General features: G+C 34.5%; 1 protein-coding gene across 3 annotated transcripts in view; it reads left to right on the forward strand.

The window, feature by feature from the left end:
- The window catches only part of kalrna (kalirin RhoGEF kinase a), a 215,467-nt gene that overhangs the window by 54,777 nt on the left and 138,535 nt on the right, over positions 1-22,155 (forward strand). For 2 of the 3 annotated variants that reach the window (XM_088605585.1, XM_088605583.1), the window contains exons 2-3: positions 15,667-15,741; positions 18,388-18,502. In XM_088605585.1, the coding sequence (XP_088461711.1) occupies positions 15,667-15,741; positions 18,388-18,502 (190 nt within the window). Of the gene's footprint in view, positions 1-3,545; positions 3,598-15,666; positions 15,742-18,387; positions 18,503-22,155 lie in introns of those variants that run through there. The other variant, XM_088605584.1, reaches the window with a different exon arrangement.

The following is a 22,155-nucleotide window of genomic DNA, read 5'->3' on the forward strand; positions in this document are numbered from 1 at the left end:
TCTGAATGAAGTCTAAAATATTTGATCAAATCCATAAATCCATTATACTCGAGTGTTGTGTTTCTTTTCTGTATTAGTATGCAGTACATTATGTTTTACATGTTTTATATGTGTAATGTTATGTATGTACTAAAATTAAAAAGGAAAAAAAGTACAAAAGAAGAGCAGCAGAAGAAGAGCATTGTATCTTGTTGTTGAGATATGTTTTTCTATGAAGGTGTTTTCTATGAAATACAAATAAATGCTTTATCATCTGGTACCCTTGCAAAGGAAACTCAGACAAATCTAATTTTCACACAATTCCCATGATCAATTTTTTGTCTTTCACAAAAACAATTAGAAAGGTTATTTTTGTACCAAGAAATTAATATTGCACTGGGAATATCTTATAATGATATTCCCAGTGCAAAGTAACACATTTCTTTTTGGAGATTGAGTTAGCTTTTTGAGATTGACTTAAAAACCCTACGGTACCATTTTTGTTCTTCATTATCATGTACTGTATATATGAAGTTCATGCTTAATGTCATTTCCTTGACTATTTACTATAATTATACCATGACATAACTATTAAGAATACCACTACTAAAATTTACTAGTTGTAAACAGAAGTGTGATGGGCACATGTGGGTTATGAGGAGAGTTCTCCTCCCATAATTTCTATTCTAACTGCTTGGATAAAAACAAAAACCAGTTGCTTCCCTGAAGTAAGAAGTTTGAAGACTGTTCGCATAGCAGCTCCAATATTGAGGTTCCTAGCTATCTGTAACTGTACATCTAGATCAACAGCCATACAGTATAGTCTAAACAATGTTTTTTACCTTGTATTTCAGGGAAAAAAAGTAAAGTGACAGGAGAGCTATGGATTTGAACGGTATTTCTGAATATAAGCTGCTCTGCTTTGTTCTCTCCTTGCAACACGACGAAGTTTACAAAAGCAAGCTCAGGATAATATATTGATTTTCAAAACAGTCTTATTAAATTCATCCTTATTATTTACGCAGCAGGTAGGCTACAGGGAAAGTCTTTGATTACAAGGGTTTTATGTGGCAGCATACCAGTGTCATTTGTAAATCGTGGTGTGTAGATACTGTGGCATTGTCAAATGTTTCATTGCTAGAATAACACTGATCACATGAATCTGGAGCACATAACAAGTGGCAGAACTAACATGCCTTGCCTTACATCTGGGAATTTATTAAGAAGTAGCAATGAAGAGGAAAGTCCTCTTACACTACACTGTGTTTAGATGAGTAGACAACATGTGGTATCCTTTTGCTGATTTGATTTTAGAGAAGAAAAGCACTGTAACACAAATTACTTACAGACTCTGAAACTGCTCGCAGGCTTTCATGTGGTTTTATTAGGTAATTTTATATAGTTGTTTTTAATGTGCAATTCTGGATTTCTCCTGCCTTTCCTACACAGGGCTGCCCTAGTGTACTGCAAAAACAATACATATAAAAGAGACAACTTTTTTTTTTACTAATCTTGTAGTAAAAGCTGTATTAGTGCTGGCTGCTTTTAATACAGTTATAGCTGTATTAATGTGGGAAAGTTGCATAACAAGAAGATCTGTCTCTATATACAAAGGCAGCTGCCACAGTTATCTAACAAGCCATCCCTCTGTGTGTGCTGATTCTGAGGTACTGATCGCAAACTGTAGAAACCTCAGTTCAATTGTGGCATTGTGTGCTCTACACAAGGAATAGCACAACACATGTTCACTGTGTTTCCCATCCGATAATCTAGTCAGTTCAAATCTATCTAATCTGTGTTCTTCTACTGGGCAGGTGTCCAATCCTAGTCAACAACAGTAACAGATAAAGGCAACAACTGTAATGGATACACAAAGCACATGATGCATTTAGATTTTCAGAAGGTTTTCCTCATAAACTATTAATTCTCAAATTGCAGGTGGTAGGCATTCCGAGAAAAACGAGTGTTTGAATTGAGAAATGGTTAATAAGTACAGATAAGGGATGAATACTCAAATCTGGGTAATTAGTGGGGTAGCACAGTCATCTGCACTGAGATCACTGCTCTTCATAAAATCAATTATCTGGATTCTAATATTGTTAGTAAACCAGTCAAGTTTGTAGATCATCCCGAAATTGGAGGATAAGCAAACAACGCTGAAGCAACAAATTAAATTAAAATAAATTTAGATAAAATTATAAAAACTAGGATCTTATACTGAAAAAGACTGGGCTAACAATGTCATTTAATGTAAACAAGTGTGGGGAAAAACATACTTATGAAAAAGACTTGTTTACGTTTACATAATTTATATCTTGTAGATAATGTGGGGAAACAAAAAGGCAAGCAAAGAATATATAGTTAAAAGCATAGAATTTAAATTAAGATGTTACGATAACATGATCTAATCTTCTAGTAAAGGCTTGTTTAGAATTTTTGTGTAGTTATGGTCACAATTTTTATAGAAAATATATTACTACTCTGGAATCAGTCCAATCAAGAGCAACCAAATAATATTCTGTGGCTCAATGGAATATCCTACAGGACTTTTTTAGTTTTGAATATTGAAGAATATTCAATGGCACTGACAAAGTCCACTCAGGGGATCTCCAGAAGGAACTGTGAAACACAAATGAGAGGACACCAGTGACTACACTGAAGTTCATTTAAAACCGAGATCGAGTAGCAATTCTTTACTCAGCAGGTTATGGGATTATCTACCCATCCAATGTTGCTGATGCTAATATACTGGCTTCTTTCAAAAAATGGTTGGAAGGATTAATTGAATCAATTAGTATAAACTACCAAATAAACTCATTTGTCACCTTTCGAGTATTCTTACACTATTCCTTTTGGGCAGGTGTGTCTGCAGGTTTTCTACGTGTCTTTAAAGATCTTTAGAGTAGCATTTGTAAAGCTGGGAAAAGGTATTACGTTGCTTCAGTAAGTTGAATTTGCTCACTAAGTGACTTGAGTTGGAATGAAAACCTACACCGACCCTCTAGGACCAGGATTAGACATTCCTGTGTTCGGACAGCTAGCTTTGTCTGAATGTACTATATTTCAACGAGTTTACTCCTTAGAGAGATGTCTGCTGTTAAGGGAAGAATTTCAGTCATTATGTTTGGACTACATGTACAGTAAGTGTATGTTTACATATTCTTGTTCCGTTTTATATTATATATTTTTTAATCTATAGATTTCCAAGGCTTTTTCATTGGACTTGAGGAAGGAGGTCTAGAATCCAGTATAGAAAGGATCATCATTAAAGAAATCCTCTCATTTCTTAAGCAGTCTGTATTTTTCCAATTGATATTTGATAGCTGCCGCATATGAGCCAAATGCTGCCTATTGAAGTAACATCCCTGAACTTCAGTTCAACAGTTAATTGGATGTTAAATTGCTGTTTCTCAAACAACCCCATTTTTTGGTGTCTGTATGCGTGAGCCAGTGCAATGAAAATTATCTGCCGCCTGATTGGATGAGGATAATTGCTCATCAGTGCGCTTGGCATACTTGTAGCAGAGTTGTGAAGTGGGAACTCACAATTGAACATCTGTTTATGGAGACATTAAAGTGGCATGCTGGCAAGCTTTATCATCACAGCGAGAAAGACAGGTATTTATTGCATTAAACTGTGTAGATCAAAGTTTCTGTGGTCTTGTGTGCATGTGCGAGCCTGTGTAAAATTTGGGGCCATGTTGACTTTTAAAGACCATAAAACTTTACTATAACGAAAAACACAAAAGCGATTCTCGAAATAAACTTTCATTTTGTTCATTTCAAATTCTTTTTTCCCTGATGTTTTAGCAGAGTGACTGTATTTTCATCATATGTTGTACAGATTAGAATAAATGCTTTTCTACAATCGAAAGTACAGTATTGCTTATAGCATTTTTCTCTGTTCTGATGAGATGCTTCTGATTAAATGTCAAGCATATTAAAATAAAAGAAATTGTAATCATTGTTTAATCTTAACCGCTGAATGAAATATGCCTAGCTTGAAATCTCTTCCATACATTTTGATATGCTTGAAATATTAAGCATTATGGAGAGTCATTGGTTATATCTGGAGTAACTTAATGTGTATCAGTATATTTATACCTGTTCTTGAGTTTAACAGATTGTTAATTGAGATTAAACAAACCATAGTTTTCAATTTCAGTAAAGTGACTCACTGTGTGTTTCCAAAATGTGCACAGAAAAAAAACATTTAAGAAAACATACAGATTTCTGTTTTAACATGAAGTGCTTGACAATATTGTTCTAAAAGATTACATGAATGTAATGTTGTTTATAATGCTTTAAATTACTTTGTTACTACGCAGAAGGGTTGCAAGAATTTATCAATTTAAACATATGGAACATATATTAATGCATGACACAAAATAATTTAAAAAATTAAGGTTATATTGCAGATATTGTTTAATGTGTAGAATTTAGTTGTGTATTAAAATGTATAAAGAACTTTTTGATATAGGAAAGTGAACAAATTATATTTGTGTGATGGAGATTTTAATTTGGAGCTTGAAATAAAAACTGGTATTCCTTTTTTATGTTTTTGGTAAGGCAGTAGGACTTATTTCTCCTATAGTCATTTCTGGGAATGTAAGAGAATCATTTTGATTAATTAAAATCAGATGAAAGAATCAGGTTTATCCGAAGAATTCTTAGGTTTATCCATTATCTAAGACAAATGCTAAAATAGTAATGATGCTGTAGAATGGAGAGGTACTGTGTGCTATGATGGAAAACTTATATAGCCAGATAAGAGTCAATGTTATTAAGATTCTGTTTGCATAGAGATTGTATGCTCTTGCCCAGTAGCATGAAAAATGACGAGAAGTACAGGAATGAAATGGCAGTCCTGTTTCCAGTAGGTCTGCTCTATTGATCAAAACCATATTCATGTCTAATCGGCAGTGGTCTTCTGAGCAGCAGATATACAGTAGTACGGAGGTGGATTTTCACAGGCTTTGTCTCCTGGCTTCTTTGTTACAGCAGTGGGTTTTTAGCTAGTTCAATAAAACAAGTTGTAGAAAAAGATTGTTTTTTTTCCCCTCTCATTATTTTTGAAGAGGGAGGATCTCCAGTCGAACATGAACGCAAAGAGGGAACCGATTTCTTTTCAGAAATGCTGTCTGATGTTTTTCAAATTCTAAATGCAGTTCCACTGCAAGGGTAGTTTTTCATGCTTCAGGTCGCAGTCTATATAGCTAATTTATTCTACCCAGTGAGCCAACCCCACAGTTGCTAGGGTTTCGTCTACTAAGCACGATAAACTCGATGTTGGATGCAGCTTTGCAGTGGTGTTATGCAACTAGAGAGAGAGGCAACTTCCTTTTGCCCCTCATCCGTTGGTAAAATAACATACAATACAGTTTACGACCAGTTTCACTTAAATATTCATAGTAATTCCTAGCAATTTATATATAAAGCTGTTACACACAATGTATGTTAAGCAAGAATATTATAAATTGTTAGGCATTATTTTGGTTATAATAATGTCTGGGCAGATGTTTATTAAAATGCAGTTCTTGTGTTATATTGCATTATATTAAAGGAGGTTTTAAGGGGGCAATATGGTCAGTACTACATTGAATTAGAAAAATAAGATGCAGTCTTAATATAAATGGAATGAAACTATAAAGATGGACTTCCTGTCTAAACAATATTATTTGTTTAGAATATTTCTCTTTTCATCACTCAGTGATAGATTGACACAAAGAGGTAATACAGTAGCTATTAATAGATTTATGCAAGTCAATTAATTTTTAATAATAAAATAATAAAATAAATTGATACATTTAATACATTTAAAAATAAAATTGACACAACCTTTTCAACTTTAAAGAACTGGATACTCGATTGATACTCAGCATTGATAACAACTATTCAATGTTGATCAATATAGTATGTTCATTCTCAATATTTATTTAATCCCTCATTTTTGGTAAGCTTAATAGTTTGACATTCCCTGCAATGTTTTCATGCTTACATATTGCATATTTATTAGCCCTAATTTCCAACAGTATGTTGTACCATTTTCCAAACCAATGAATGCTTTTTCCTGATTTCATATTTTTTTATTTAGTGCAATATACTTCTGCCAAAATATGCTAAAGAAGGGGCACAGATACACATTGCTGTGCGAGAAATCCTTTACATTTCAAGCATTGTACGGTACTTGACAGGAGCTTCACTCTACAACATCTACAACATAGTGTCTAAAAAATATTGAAAATTGTGAATGGAAATTAAGTAGAGGAGGATGTTGCAGATATTCTTCCTTTTCTGGTTTCATTTGTCTAGTCTACAATTGGTCACATTTGTGCAGCAGAAGTGCCACAAAACCCAGTAGCCCTAGGGAACTGATGGCCTTTCTAATGGTGAGAATTGATTGTTGCTTGAGCTTTTTTGGTGGTTGTTTTCGATTGTTGTAAGTCACATGTTGATCCAGGTGACTGGTCATTGATGTTTTCAGATATGGCTCCAGAACTCCAAGACAGCTGTTTGGTACTTTGTAGTGTAATTTGAGTGGATTTGTCTGCATTGAAGGAAAAGAATTGAGAACTGAAAGACAAACAAGGGTTGTCTCCCGGGATATTGCTGTATGACTTCTTGGGAATCTAATCATCCCTTTAATGTGTTTTGACCTTCCATTTGCATGCATTATCATATCGGAGCTGGAGTGTTTTCTGTACCAGATGCTTCTTTTTGTCATTGTTTCAATGCCATCAAGCTGCATTGTTCCATTTCTTACAACAGGAAATATTCTGACAGTTAACAGTATTAACAATTAGCATAGCCTCCTACCTCTGCCTGCATTTGTGCCTTTCTTATTTTTATGGATATGGTCTCGGCATGCAAGAACAATTTTAAGGTCAAATTTGGCAGAATTCGCAAATCTGAAATTGAGAATTCAGATGGACCTGATTTTCAGAGAGTAGTTCTGATTGGGTGCTTTTCACCCTTACATTAAGTGACAGAAACATGTTCCAAATTCACAGGCTTCTGGGTTGTGTTTAGAAAATCCCTGTGAGAATTCTAATTCCGTATTTCACGGAGAATCTTTTACTCCACCAATTACCTGTAGCTGTGGCCTAGCCTGAGAGGAAACCTTCAGAGGCAGTTATTAGGTATGGTGCTAAAATTTATAAGGCTAGTTGAGCATGGAAACTGATGTAAGTGGGTGTTTTTGAGTGCAAAAGGAGTTGTTATTGCTTCTCAAGAACTTCACGTTAATGAGTGCTATTTAAAGTAATTCAAAAGGCTTTGATTTTTAAGTCCATCTTTTTTCCTTTCTGGCTTGGCAGCATTTCAGAGCTTTCCCACTTCCCTGATTCTCAAACAGACCATAAACACAGGCAGTAAGAGCCCAGTATATTCTGAGCTGTAGCCTAGAGCACTTGCAGGCTGAATCAGATTTGGCATTAGTGACATCTATCCCTGTATGTATTGAGAGTGTAAGAGAGCATTTCTCGGATAGAATTCTCAGAAGAGTAGTAGGTAATGGCTTACTGGATCAATGCTGGCTATATTGTGCTAGACTTGAAAATGTCACATAGGCAATGTTTCTGTCACCTTTTCTTTGTACAGGGAAATTTGAGCAAGCGTTGGGATTCTATGGTAGTATCCTTCTGTTTATTGCGGGAAAAGCAAAGTACCAAACTCTTTCACGACTGCATTTGTTTAAAGTATGTTTTGTGGTTTAGATTGTGTGTTAAGTTTGAATGCATGGGACAAAAATCCAAATCCAAAATAAAATGGGACTCCTTTTTGTAACAGACAAAAGTATTTCTTTCCATGACTGAAAACATCATAGTAAAAATTTGTGGAAAGGTTATAATTAAAATGAAACAACATTTGCATCTTTAATCCCTTAGGTTTTGGTAAGATTAATAGTTTAACATTCCCTGCAATTTTTGCATCTGAGCTACGTAGCTAGAAGTATTGAAAGTCTTTGCCAATGGCCAGTAAAAATGATGGGTTCATACCGTATGTTAACCAAGTGGTGAAGTGATTTACCAAGTAAAAATATAGTAAAAGTATTTCCCATAACAAATGGACATTGTAAAATTGAAGGTATCGTCTGTTTAACTATTGTGTTTTTACTTCCAGTAATGTATTGCACACTGAGGAAGAGAGGCTCCAAAAGATATCTTAGTTACACCTTTCAAAAAGAAATAACTTTTACAGAGCACACTCCCTAACATAAGGATCTTCGAATCTTAAATGTAAATCTTAAACATACAGTGTTAGATGTATATGATTAGGTCTGGTTTAAGAAAAAGGGTGGAAATATTGTAGCATCAAGACTCCTCTTTCAGTGATATACTGTACTGAAAAGAAGAGAATTAAAGCACATATGCTAACAGTGACCTCAAGCACATGTTTTTAATGAAGACATATTTAGTAGAATGGAGACATGGACTACACTTTAATAGAGCAAAGGAAGTACTGATATTTAATTCTTTGATTTATGTAGAATCCTTTGGGATGCATTCTGTAATTTCCCAAACTGAGTTCCTGACTTTATGGACAATTGGTAACATGGACTTCTCGGTATTACTGTATATAGCAAGAAATTGGTCCATACTATTTTTTCTTATTATTTATTATTCAGTAGTTCAGCTCGGAGAATATGTGTGTATACAGTAATTGTCTGTACTGTCTTCCTAAAATTATGCTTTTTTTGTGAGCAAAGACAATACAGAATTTTTCAGAAATAAAAACTCACTTGAATATTAGGCTGTTTGTAAGAATAGCAGGTCTGTATAAAGGTGTTGTTGACCTGGTTTTCTGTGTGGGATATTATAAGTTGCCATAGGTAACTCTGTTATGCTGTTGTTGTTTTTTTTCTGGGGGGGGGTCTTGCTGGTTCAGTGCTGAGCTTTTAAAGTCTCACGAGAAGGAGTCACTTCAATTTAAAAATTGTACCAGCAAGTACAGTAGCTTAGAGCAATACTTGAACTGGACATAAGAAGAGTCTTCTTTACAAAGGTATAATTTGTATGTTAATTGACATCAAACAGATAGGCCTGCTTTATTTCTCTTTCCCTGTCTTGAAGAAATAGCATGCTTGAAAAAGCTTGTTAGTGAACAATATTCAGGTGTTTTTACCCATGAAAAATACTGTGCTCTGTCCTTTTGAGATAGTAATTAACTTGTAAAGCTTAGGCAATGTATTTGTGTGTCAACAAAATGTGGCAAAAAATCTTACAAGAATTTCATTAGTACAACTAGTGGCCAACACAATCATTAGTAGAATGTAAGGTACACAAGCGTGTATCTTCTTCAGTCTTGACTGTATCCTGTAATTTGTGAGTGGACATTATTAGTAAGGTTCAGCAAAAGAATGTGGGTTAATGCTATTTTTTAGTGCACCAAATCTCTCTCTCTCACACACACACACACACACACACATACTGTAGGGGATTTCAGAGGTCTTCAGCTGCTTATTGGAGATTCCTCATCTTAAAACTGCCCACATGTCCTTCACTTAAGGAAGAGAATGATGAATGCAAAGTGCTTTTCCCCATATACGTCATGCTGGTCTCTGCCCTGCCTTTTTTATTCTCTGCCCACTCACTTTGGCATCAACAGTTGTTTGCTGTTGTACAACTGTGCCGGGTGAGTGAGGACTCGCAGACGTGCTTCTCTGACATGATCACCTGCTCAGAGCCATTCACCTTTCAATGCATTGCAAGCTCAGCAGTGTCTTATGGGAACATTGGCACAAATTGGAAGAGTGCCACAATATCTTACTGAAGTCACTGCAAGCTCACAGGCTGCCAGTAAATTTGGAGGCGTCACTATTTCACTGGAAACTCAGAGGATGCTGACTAACCAACACTTTACCTCATCATGTAGAGGTTCAAGTGATCAGTGCCATCAGTGTGTGAGCTGCAAGGGAACAAGTAGAGTTAAATTCCATGCTGACAATTAGAAAGGAAGGAAAAACATAGCATTTCAACTGTTATGTTTGAGAAGGCTCAATTTGTTCCATACAGTACTGTATAGTACAAACTGTATATATACAAAAACATGTATACAGTACCACAGCCTTTGATTTTGCTAATCTTTTTCATTTGGTTTTCTAGTAGAGGTTTGCTTTTTTGTGCTTTTTTTTAACTTCCTTCGCTGATGCGAAGTATAGTTTTCTGGGGACCCGTTTTGTTTTTGACTGGCGAATGTAGAATTTCTTTCATCTGTTTTAAAAGAAAGGTAACAAGTGACAGAAAAGAAACGACTGGCAATACTTGTGAATGTTAATGAGTAGTATAAATGGACAATGATATTTTACAAAGAAAAAGTAGGCCTTTCACGTGACAAAGAAAAGAAAAGCTGATGTGAATATCAAAAAATGGTTTGCAAAAAGTATTTTTTATACTTTATAGCGTACCTTTAAGTTTACTAAAATGAACAAAAGCTGTTGTATGTTTCTTTGGGTTTGTGGATATATGATTCACATTTGATTTCAGAGGTGCCATCAGTGTTTTCAGTGTAACCGAGCTGGAGTGCTTTCGCCTGGGTACATTTTCACTTTCCAAATAAATAGAAACTAATACCCATCTGTAGTCTGAGTTGGCTTTGTAGCATACGGAGTAAATATACTTACACATGTCAACAGCACCACCTCAGCTTTGATTGCTTTCCTGGAATGGAGAATGTTATTATTTTTTTATGCCTGGTGGTATCAAAAACAGCGCCTGGCTGAAATCTAACTTTTGGGCAGCATTTCTTAGTCCTCCAGAAAACGTGGTTTCAGCTGTTCTTTTCAGAGATGGAATAGATTATACTGTATGTAAAAAACAAAATATTATTGAGAAATCTAAAATGTCATCAAAATGTAAAAATCTGATTATTTTCTAATATGTAAAACACTATTTGTGAATTTGTAAAATTAATAAACTTTCTTTAAATGTTGAATATGAATGGTACACAGAAAGTATCTTAGAAGAGCCTGTCTAGTCTAGTATGTTTTAGGAATGAAAAACACAGCCTAAATGCAGCTGAAACATTTTTATAATATAGTACTACAGTACTGTAATACAGTTTTTGTTCAACCTATGTACTGTATATATAATCTAATGTATTTATGTAAAGTATGTATTAATAAAGTATAAAGTATGTACAGTATGTATCCTTATAGCTCCTTAAAATAAAGCTGAGGGGCTTCTGAGATGTTTTGAGATCTTCTGAGATGTTCAACCAACAAAGCGGCACAGGTTCAACTCCCTAAGCCAGTCTTTGCTGGTCTGTCATCAGACACTGTGGCTTGGATGCCTTTCCTACATGGTGGTACACAGTCTAGCAATCACCACTGAGCTCAGGTAGGCCTGAAATGGCCATGGTAACCTTGGGTTGCCATGCAGCAGTGACCCCTATGACATACTGTACAGTACCAGGCTCCGGTACTTGCATTGCTGTTTGAGCTGCAGCACTTCTCCAGTCAATTCTACCTCTGCTCTGGGCCCTTTGGAAGGCTCTGTCACTATAAGCACTGTACTGTACCTTCAGTGCATGATTTAGGCTCATAATGGAAAAGCCAATTTGATTATGTACTTTTCAGAGAGGAGAACTATAAAAGGAAACATAATAATGTGCAATGGCATTTACTTAGATAAAGAAACACAAATAAAAAACAGCCTTTTTTTACTGATTGAGCCACCATTTTCTTTCAGGTACATGTAAAGGCATTTCTCCAGAAATTAAATTCAAAGAATTTGGTTAAAATATTGAGGAACAGTAAATACTTCAGTCTGTCTGCATTAGGGCCAAAATGATATTGAATGCTTTTAAAATGTATTAAAAGCATATTTAGAGAATTAAGGTTTCCTTTTGAACTGAGCTTTCGGATTCTGTGACTCACTTGCTGAGATACAGTACAGCTCATTACAGACATATTAACAGGGCTCATATGATGTAGGAGTAAACTCTCACTTTTTAATACCATCAGCTGATGAGCATGCTAGTCTTTCAGTCTTTACATCCCAGCTGTTAAACGAGGGATTGTAAAAGTAACAGATTGTGCCACTAATGAATAACTGCCATCATAATTGGGCCAAATGGCAAAAGTTTTGATCTTTGGAAGAGTGTAATCTACATTATTTGTTTGGATGATTCCTTTCAGGGGTTTACACAGTGGACACATTTCTACCTTTGACAGTATTCTGCACTTTACTGCTGACATTTTTCACCAAACTCAACATTTGTTTCTTAATTTCCTCCTTCAGATTTCATTTCTGAACAATATGTGATGGCATAATAGGGCATCAGAGTTTTTAAATATGGAAATCTGAGCTATCCCCTGTGCATTCATATTCCATTTTCCCAGAAGCTGAAACACAAAGCTTGTGAGTTTGTTTTGTACTGGAGACATAATTGCAATTCTGTCAAAGCAGACTGTGCAGTGTCTTGCAAAATGTTAAAACAGCCACATAGCATGTGTATATGCAGTTTGCTTGTATCTGTTAGTCACGAAAATAAGACATTTTAATACTTTGAGGAACATACAGTATTTCTTCGATAAACAACAAGCAGCATAATTCTTGGCTGTTTAATACGGTATATACATTTCACAATTCAGAAAATCAAATTTGACAATCCAGAACATCTGTATTTGGTACATTCAGTCATAGTGGCTGTAAATGTCCCAGCAAATTCCTGTCTGCCATCTAAATGGAGTTTGACAGTGATGTGAAAGGGTGTCTTTAAAAATATATCCTGATGCTTTCATTAGTTGTTACACTGTAGATACATATAATATATAATATCTTTAGAAATGCTTTCATTGACTTCAAAGAGTTTCTGGGCATGAATAAAAAAATACGTGTTTTCTTTAGCATTATACATTTAGATCTCAGGGGAAAGAAAAAAAACTGATATGACATCAAGAGCTTGAGAATTTGTTTTATGTGTGGATTTCATGAAACAAATATTTATACAGCTCTGTGTGATATTTGGGCCTACAGGTTTTATAATTTGTGGCTAGACAGCAAACTACAGACTCATGTTCTGTGTACTCCATACAGTTTGACAGCAAATGACGTGGAAACCTCTTTGTCAGGTTAAAAAAATGGAAACAGTTACAGTAAGTATCTTCACTTGTAATATCCATTAGAAGTAATATGAGGTATTCTGGATGCAATGTAAAGCATTCTTGATGCCAGACATCTTGGTACGGAAAAGCACAGGCCTATGCAGTTGCTTATGCAAGAAATACACTTGGACAGAAAAACACGTGTACTGGGTTATCTATCTACTGCACTGACAGTTTTGTTGTCACTTAAACAGTAGTTGTAGTAATGTAAATACATTGTTGACTTACAGATAGGTGTGTGCATGTAATAAAAATTATTGTGTTTTAAGTAACAGAATGAATGTACTCATCAAAGTTGATCTTTTGTTCCATGCACAGTAGGCCATTCATTTCTAAAATAAAGAATAAAATAGTGACATGAGACTGCAGAACATCAAGTATAATGTAATTATTGGGTTGACACTGGGAATCCCAAAACACACATACTCTGATTTCATTATTTAACTTGAGGCAGTAAACCAAAACTCTTTAACCTCTCTCTCATACAAATAAAAGAAAACACACAAACTTCCACAACATAACAATGTTCTCTTTTTTTGTTGATCTTTATATGTAGTATCATTTAAGATATTATCCAGAGATGTTGCTGTGTACCTGCTGTGTTGATGTACCATTGTGTGCTATTATTTACAACATCTTCTGGAAACAACACTTCTTTAGTTACAGTATGTGGAGATTTACACATTTTCTCTGTGCAAGAAAATGTCTTGAAAGAATTCTGTCCTGCTTGATATTAATAGTAACAGTGGTTTGTGTCCTTTGCAGTTTCGTCTATGGTATTGAAATGCTTGAAATGCATACTTTGTTCGGAAAAAAAAAAACACTGAATGCTTCTTCATTTTAAAACATAAAGTGGTTTAGCTAGACCTGCCAAAACGGATACTGCAGTTTCAGTTCATTCGATATGTTTAAACAAGCCAATTGTTAGGCAGTGCAGCTGCAGTTGAGATTGCCAAAGCAGACTGCTCAGAGGAAGAGCTTTTACCCTGCCTAGATGTTTGATGTCCAGATACAAGCTGATTACATGTTCTGAAGAGTCAAATACTCCATTACGTTGGGCGCCCACATTCTCTTCTTTCCAGGAATAGTGGAGAAATTATGGATTTCATCGTTCGTGGATTAATGTGGAATGAAAACAAATACCATTTATGATTCTGTGTGAAATGAAGATGAAATGTAAAAGAGCAGCACAATTTTGCTTTTGCGTTCCATGCAAAACAGTGAAGTACAGTATAAAGGAGCTTTTTTGTTGTCTTTGGAGGCAGATAATGAAAGTATAATTTAAAGCCTATAGAATGGTTAACAATCCTTGTACTGTACACATGCCATATTGATATCTACACTTATGATCTAGAAGTCTGTTAATGCATGTTTATACATCTGAAATTATATAGTTATTCTATATTTCATGAATATCTATTTTTTTGCAGAAATCAATTAACAGATGTTTCATTCTAAGGATGCATTAAGGAGTCCAGAAAGTCCATAGTATGCACACTGACCAGTTTTATAGCTGAGTGAAAGTATGGTTTAGTATCCTAAAAGAGATTATGTGCTTATTGTATTCTATTCTTCTATTCATGTATTTTGGAATGAAGCAGCAAGAGCTTGACCTATTCATTCACATCATATAAAAATTAATAAAAAATTGCATAATTCATAGCATGCTCTTAAAGGAACACCATAATCCTGAAAGGTGCCCATTGTAAAACACACAAATTATATTGTTTGGATTTAAGTCTATGGGGAATGGCTATATCAATATTAAAAAAACAACTGTTGAGTATTGTGTTAAAAGGAGATGAAAGGGCAAAGTGGAAAATAAATGGGGCTAAATCAACAATTGTCCTTCAACAAAACTATGAAGTTTAAACTACTATACTTAATTTTCAGTCCGTTCATGTATACTGTTTTCTACAGTGCTTTGTACTTTTACAAAGGAGAAATTACATATTCTTTTTTCTTAAGTGGTGTGTGACCCCTTTATTCTGTTCTGGATGAGCAATGTTGTACAGTAATCATTTTTTATCTTAATGACTTGCTTATAGTAATGCCAGTTATCTAACCTAAACCAATTACTACATGCAGGTAAAGTTTTTTGATTATTTAAGTATATATTATGTAAATAGGCAGACATATTTACAGTATTGAAAGAAGTTGAAAACAACTCTCAGATGTGTAGGTAATTACTTTAATTGATTAATTAATTATTAAAATTACTTTTTTTCAAACATTTAATTACTCTTCTGCATCATGAAAATAAATCCTCTTAGAAGCTTTCCAAAGCTAATTATTCTACTTATTTTTAATATGCAAGTGGTACATAGTGTCTGTTTTAGACAGGTATGATTGTAAGGCAATTTGTGAAGGTGGAGGGTGCATTATTTTAACAATTTTGCAAACCTCTTGTGGTTTGTGTATTTATAAATACAATTACAAATGTAAAAATGAGTTTACTGAGTGCAGTTATTTATTTCTGTTTTTTTTCCATTGAAATTTGCGTGTGTGTCCAGGAATTTTAATCTTGTTATGAGATTAAATGTTAAATCAGATTATTAAATACTTTCTGTATTTTTTTTCAGGGTCTTTCAGAAATGATGGAATTAAAGCATCTGATGTCTTGCCTGTACTAAAAGAAAAAGTGGCCTTTGTATCAGGTGAGTTAATTGTGCAAACTCAACTTAAATTTAAATATGATAAATGGTAATAGTGTTACTGAATGCTTTGTGCTCGGAACATTCAAACCATAGATTTTTTTTTTAGAAAGACAAAAAGTGGCAACATACTAAACAAATGGGTTACAAGGGCTGTTGAAGGGTGGAGGCATCTGACAGCACAGTACAGGATGAGTTGAGCAGGATTGTTGTGAGAATCATCAGCTGCAGATTTCTACACATTTGAAAGAAAGTAACAGATACTGTACATACAACAGATTTATTTTTTGTTTTTGCTTTGAATGCCATGTCTTTCTATATTGGTGAAAACTTATTTATAAGGGACGTGCAACTGTCAAATGAAATGGTGATCGATCTGAAGTTTAAGAGCAAAGGACTAGCCCTGTTCCACACCAGATACAATGTAATGTATATACAGTATATACAGTATATGGGTTCCTGGCTTCCATTCTTCCACCTCAAGTGATCTGGGATGGAGGTGAGGTTCCAATTGCCTTATCCTTACAGCTCCTCTGTAATTCTTTCACTCAAGACAGTTACAGACAAATCTACATTTCAGATTGCCCCTGTACTGAACTGCTCAATGCCGGTCCAAAGCTACTGAATTTAAAATGAATATCTTACTTAGCTGCATGCTTCTTTTTGCTTGAAGTTCTCTTTGCATTCTTTTTGTAAATAAGGGACACTGATATGTGAGTTTAGATGTAAAATACTCATTGTCTGATTCTCATGGGGTGTTTATGTTTTGCTCGTTAATGTGTACTTAAAACAGAGGGATTAACTTTACTGCAGATAAAACATAACTTCTGTGTAAACAATTGTTGATCCACACTAGGGCAAGATTACCCTAAAAAAACTTAAAAAGAGAGAACTTTTTTGTCCTGAGAAGGTAAAAGACCGCATGTGTTCTTAATTAAAATGATGCCTTGGTATTGTTTAGCCAATAGGGGATGGACGTCTTTTTGTAGCTTAAATGTAGGAGGACAATCAGAAACCTACTGTAGATGTGAATACTTTTTTTGGATGTTTTTATTCTCACTCCATCCCCACCACAGAGGCCTGTTCTTTGTTTTATTTTTCCTGTTCTCTGTGTCTGGTAATCATTACCTCCACCTCCCAAATGGGAATGGGACTGAGGTGAACTACAGATCCAGATACTCAAGTCTAAGGCTGGGTTTAAATCAGAGCCCATCCTCCAAATGCTCTTTATAACTCCTCCACTTAGAACTGGCCCTTTGTTTTTCCCGGATTTGCTTGTTGTTTTCACAGAGTCTTGTTTCTTTTACCCTGTAGAAACCCACCATACAGGTTTACGTTTGGACTTGAACTTGACGTTTTGATTCAGTCCAGTTTCTAGTTTTGATGCTGATTAGCTGAATAATTCAAAAAGTCAGTGATCTGGGGAAAAACACTTTCCTTTCATTTGAGTAATTTAGTTATTAGGGAACTCTTCCCGGGTATTTGCACACAGCAATTTCCACATGTGAGACACAGTATAAGGCCTTGGTCATTGAAGGAAAAAAAAACATATCTTCCCTGTATCAAAGGAAGGTGGAAGTCGCTATGATAAAAGCCACCGAAAGCCCCTGGAAATCCCTGAATTCTGGGAAACCAGCCTGCTTTGAACTACTTTTGTATAATGGAAGGCAGATAAACTAGAAAAAAAAATAATTGCATTTTTTTTCTTTATATAAAAATATACTGAGATAAATTTTTAAAAGCCACAAGTGTTACTGGTTCTAATGCTCATTTGTTGCATTTTAATGCCTCTCAGTATATTAAGACTTTTACTGTGTGTCATCAATGGCAAACTATACCCCTTAGTGAAGGAACAGAATTGGCTTGGATTTAATGAAGAGTTAGCCCAAATAGAATCTCATGCTTTTTCATCCATTTTTTCTTTATCTTTTGATACTGGGCAATGTGTAGCACTGGTTTGGCAATTGTATAAATAAAAAAAACACAACCTGTAGATGTTGATTAATGTTGGATAGCAGAAAAGAGCTGCCGAGTTCATTTAAGTAGAATATGGACCTATTCTAAAGATAAAGTGTTCCCAAAAAGTGTCAGCATGAATCTGTCACTGTGATCATACAGAGATTATTTTAATTCTTTCCTTCCTTGTCTCATGACTTCTGGTGTGTGCGCTGAGGGACTTCTAAGTATCAGAACGGACAAATATGTACTGCACTTCCTCCACAATCAGATGAGCTTTCCCTCTTCACATGTGAATAATGGTGAAAAGCCTCTGTTTTAAATGAACTTTGAGAGCTGCATAACTCTCGTGCTTCTCGCGGTCAAATACCGCAGGTCAAAAAGTGGTAACATTTCTATGTTTCTTGAATACAAAAAACAGCCTATTCACCATTTTTATCTCCATCAGATCAGCTTTTCCTATTTTATATTACCATCCTAAGGCCATATTCTCTGGAGTGAACAGTGGCCTAATATGTCTCATTGTATCATTTTAATGTGCTGATGTCTTATTGTTTTATAATGCTTATAAGGTTTACACTAATGAGGGCAATCCCTTGAGTGATTTTGAGATTTTGCTAGAACACCTGGCAGGTATGGTATAATTGAATGTTGGCCACCACAGACTTTCACAGTGCAGTGTATCGTCTACAGGAGGCCGTGACAAAAGAGGTGGCCCAATCTTGACCTTCCCAGCAAGAAGTAACCATGACAGAATAAAGCAGGAAGACCTCCGAAGACTGGTACAATATTTGTCTACTGTACCAAGGTAAACACAAACACGCTAGCCCATGCAGTGAATAAGGTAGCTTTCAACCTTCTGTTGATTGCTGATTGGTTCTACTAAATTGGTCTTATTAATTTATTTATATATGTGCATAAATCCGTGCAGTATGTATTCTTTTTTTTTCTTGAGATATTCTATATAATATACAGATGAGATGGAGAGAAATATAATAAATGAAAAAATCCTTCTTCAGATTGAGATTAGATTATTTGTATTACATTGATTTCTGATGACAAAAAAAAAAAAATTGGCATGGATTTTTTTCTCAAATATCAGCTTTGGAAAGGATTCTTTTTTTCCGGAGTGTATTTTTATTTTTGTTGGAATACCAGAAGGCGTGGTTCTGTCATATACTATAGTAACTGCTGGCAGCAGTTTCTGTGGCTTGATTACTCTGCTTCAAGCACACTTTTTCCTGGTGTTGGTATTGAGTTGTTTGCAAGGTTCCTGTCACAGCTTTAATTCTATAAGTCAAAATTCCACTAATGAAGAATCTGATACACCAGTCAACTACATGCCACCGATCTTACCTCATTATAGAACCCAAAACAGTTTCTCAAGCTAAAAACGTTCACCTAACCTTTTATGTATCTGATTATTCATCTAATGTACAGTACATGTGAGGCTTTTATTGTAGGGGACTCCGTAATTTGTATCTTAAACATTACACTGGGTGCACATAATACACACTGTGGGTGCCTCTAACTTGGCTTAGACAAAAGTAAAAATGTAATAACATGAAATTAAATGGAATTTGTCTATAAATAATTTCAGTTTTGATAATACACCATGTAAAGTATCAGTTAAATAAATAACCCATGAGGGACCTGATTGTTATGTATTGTCCATACAACAAAGTCCATTCACTCTTCATTGTTAGAAAGTGCTTCATCATTCTGTCAGAAGTGAAGTAATTGGGACTATTCTTCCTAGCAGGATCTATAAAATGTGATATATAGGTTTAGCACTGGTGCATTACTGTCAAATAAGTACTTCTGAGTTTAGAAAGTTGTGCAGAGAAGATGGCAGGGTGATTCATGAAGGAGAAGCTCATAAAACATACAGGTAGGAATAAAGAGATGTGTTGAGTAATAGACGAATGACTTAGGTTGTGTAGTTATATTTATATACAATATGGTGAAAGCACTGGTGTCATGTTTTTTGGAGTTACTTTACAGGTGCTGTCTTTTTCCAACATCATTTTTGGAGGCGTCACATTCATAATCAGAAATTATAATTTATTTGCGAATTATGTAATATTTACAATATTGTTTAATATGTACTGTAGCTGCTTATTTTCAAGAAGCACAACAGCTTGACTATTTTAAATTAAATAGATAAATATTGTATAAACATACAGTATTTATTTATGTGAACAAAGAAAGCATAAATTGGTTTTTGAGATATCAGTCTCTGTCAGACTGTAATATCAGGTAACATGACAGTAGTAATAGTTTAATAGTTACAGTACATTTACTACATACTGTAATTCAGTATTTAACCTATTATTCAAACAGATGTTTGTTACAATGCTTTAAATTAAATGTATGCTTTTATTATTTCAACTTTTTAAATTAAGATCCTTTGGCTTACTAAAACGAAACAAATTTAATTATTTTTTAAAATGTACTTCACACCTTCTTGATGTATCGTGTAAATCTAGGCACAGCATCCTGTCTGTTTCTAAGTCAACCTCCTAGAAAGACTTAATATTATTCTTAAATAAGAGCTTAAACTAGACAAATATATTTTTTATTCCTTAATAATTGTGTGAAACTTCCCACAGCTGTTTTCTTTGCCTGTTTTATTTTTATATTAGAACTACAGAGGGAGTTCTGGTCTGTTATAGATACAGAACTGTAGGTAGCTTTAATGACAACTTTATCTTTCCAGAAGGGCACCAAATTAAATTCTGTCTGTTAAGGAGATGATTCAAGTTGCTTCACTTAGAAGAAATATGAGTTTATGTTTAATGTTTAATTTGTGGAAGCAATATATTATTTTCCTGCCCATGCAATCTGTATCCTAACCTTTTGCTTTCCGCTAATTGATTATTCATCATGTGTTTTACCTGTTGGGATTGATGTTGAATCCAATTGACAGTCATGTGTATTTTGAATTTAGCAAATGAATGAACTGGTTTACCTTCTAAGGTATTTTTGAATCCTTTGTGAGGTACTGATATACAGTACAGTAGATATGCAGTCTAGCCCTGGTGCATTTTAAAAATGTAGGAAATCTCTGCACGCTGGTGCTTAATCCGTTCAGGAACAATGTCAGGACAGTACTGCTCTGTCACGCATTGATCAGTCTTGGCACAGTGCCTATGAAGTAAACTTCAAAGCTCTCTGTAATATAGGACAAAGGCTTGTTAATTAGACTTTAAACAGCCTGATACCTTAGGGGAAAGTAGTATAAATAGAAGATACTTTTTTCACCTAACCTTACTTTATTAATACACTCTGAGCACTGAAAATAAGAAACCTCCTTCCATGTTGTGATGATTTGCCTCTTTCATTCTAGTAACCTTCTTGAACTGAAAGCTTGTGTATTCATGAAAACTGTTATTTGACTGTTCTTATCTATATTTCACTTAACCATAGTGTTTGCATCATTTTTAAATTCAAGGCTTCCTCTCCTGTTTTTAAAACATAAGAAAACATTTAAATTATTTAGCAACATGTAACGAGGAGCAGTTGCTGTACTTTAAGTACTGTAGGTTTAGAACTGAGTATTGCACGTTACTATCCAAATTTTGTACAATAAGGTTATACTGTAAGAGACAGTTTTTCCTATCTCTAACATTTGTTCTAAATTAGTCAGAATATATTTTATATTGTAAATATACAATATTTTGTAATTGCCAAAATGTAGTGTTTTAACATAAACATTAAAATAAAAGCTTTTTTTGTTTTAGGACACATCTCTGCTCTATTACCGTATATCAAATGGTTGATGGAAGTAAAGAAGAGGGAAACAGGGAAATAGAATTATTGATCTACTTTTTTTCAAACTACTACTTGTTTTATAGATAATGTATACATTCGGGCTGCACATTTTAAAGGTGTATACAGACATTGAAATATATGAAAATAGAGGTAACAGTTTTACTTCAGTTTTACTTCATCAGTAGTTTTCTTTTCTTAATCTAACAAGAGGGAATCAAATGCACTGTAATATTGTACTGTTTTCCATGAGTTTGTTTTTAACTAAGATAGTACAACACTACAAGGCATTTTTAATTTCCAGCTCCTGTAATATTTTCTTAATTTTTTTTTAAAGAAGACTGCCATTAGGACAGTACATATTGCAACATAATGTCTGTCTGGAATGTTTCCAGTTTCAGTTTCTTTCAGTGTTTTTAGTGTTACCCTGCTCACTATGTTTGCTTGTACTTATTATTTTCAAAAGATAAGAGGTAAAAATTGTGGATACTTATTTTTTAAAACTTTCACCTTTCATAAAGTCATTTTCAGGTTTGTCCTTTTAACATGTATTTCCTAACTTAACGGTACACTATTTTTATATTTAATGCATGAGTAAATATATTGTTGCATTTAATAAGCCAATTGTTGTAAGTGGTATGGTTTCATAGTAACTGTGGCTTGATTCTTGGCGAGAGTAATTTTCCCTGT

The sequence above is a fragment of the Lepisosteus platostomus genome, chromosome 14, assembly GCF_059453375.1.
Source record: "Lepisosteus platostomus isolate fLepPlt1 chromosome 14, fLepPlt1.hap1, whole genome shotgun sequence".
NCBI lineage: Eukaryota > Metazoa > Chordata > Actinopteri > Semionotiformes > Lepisosteidae > Lepisosteus > Lepisosteus platostomus.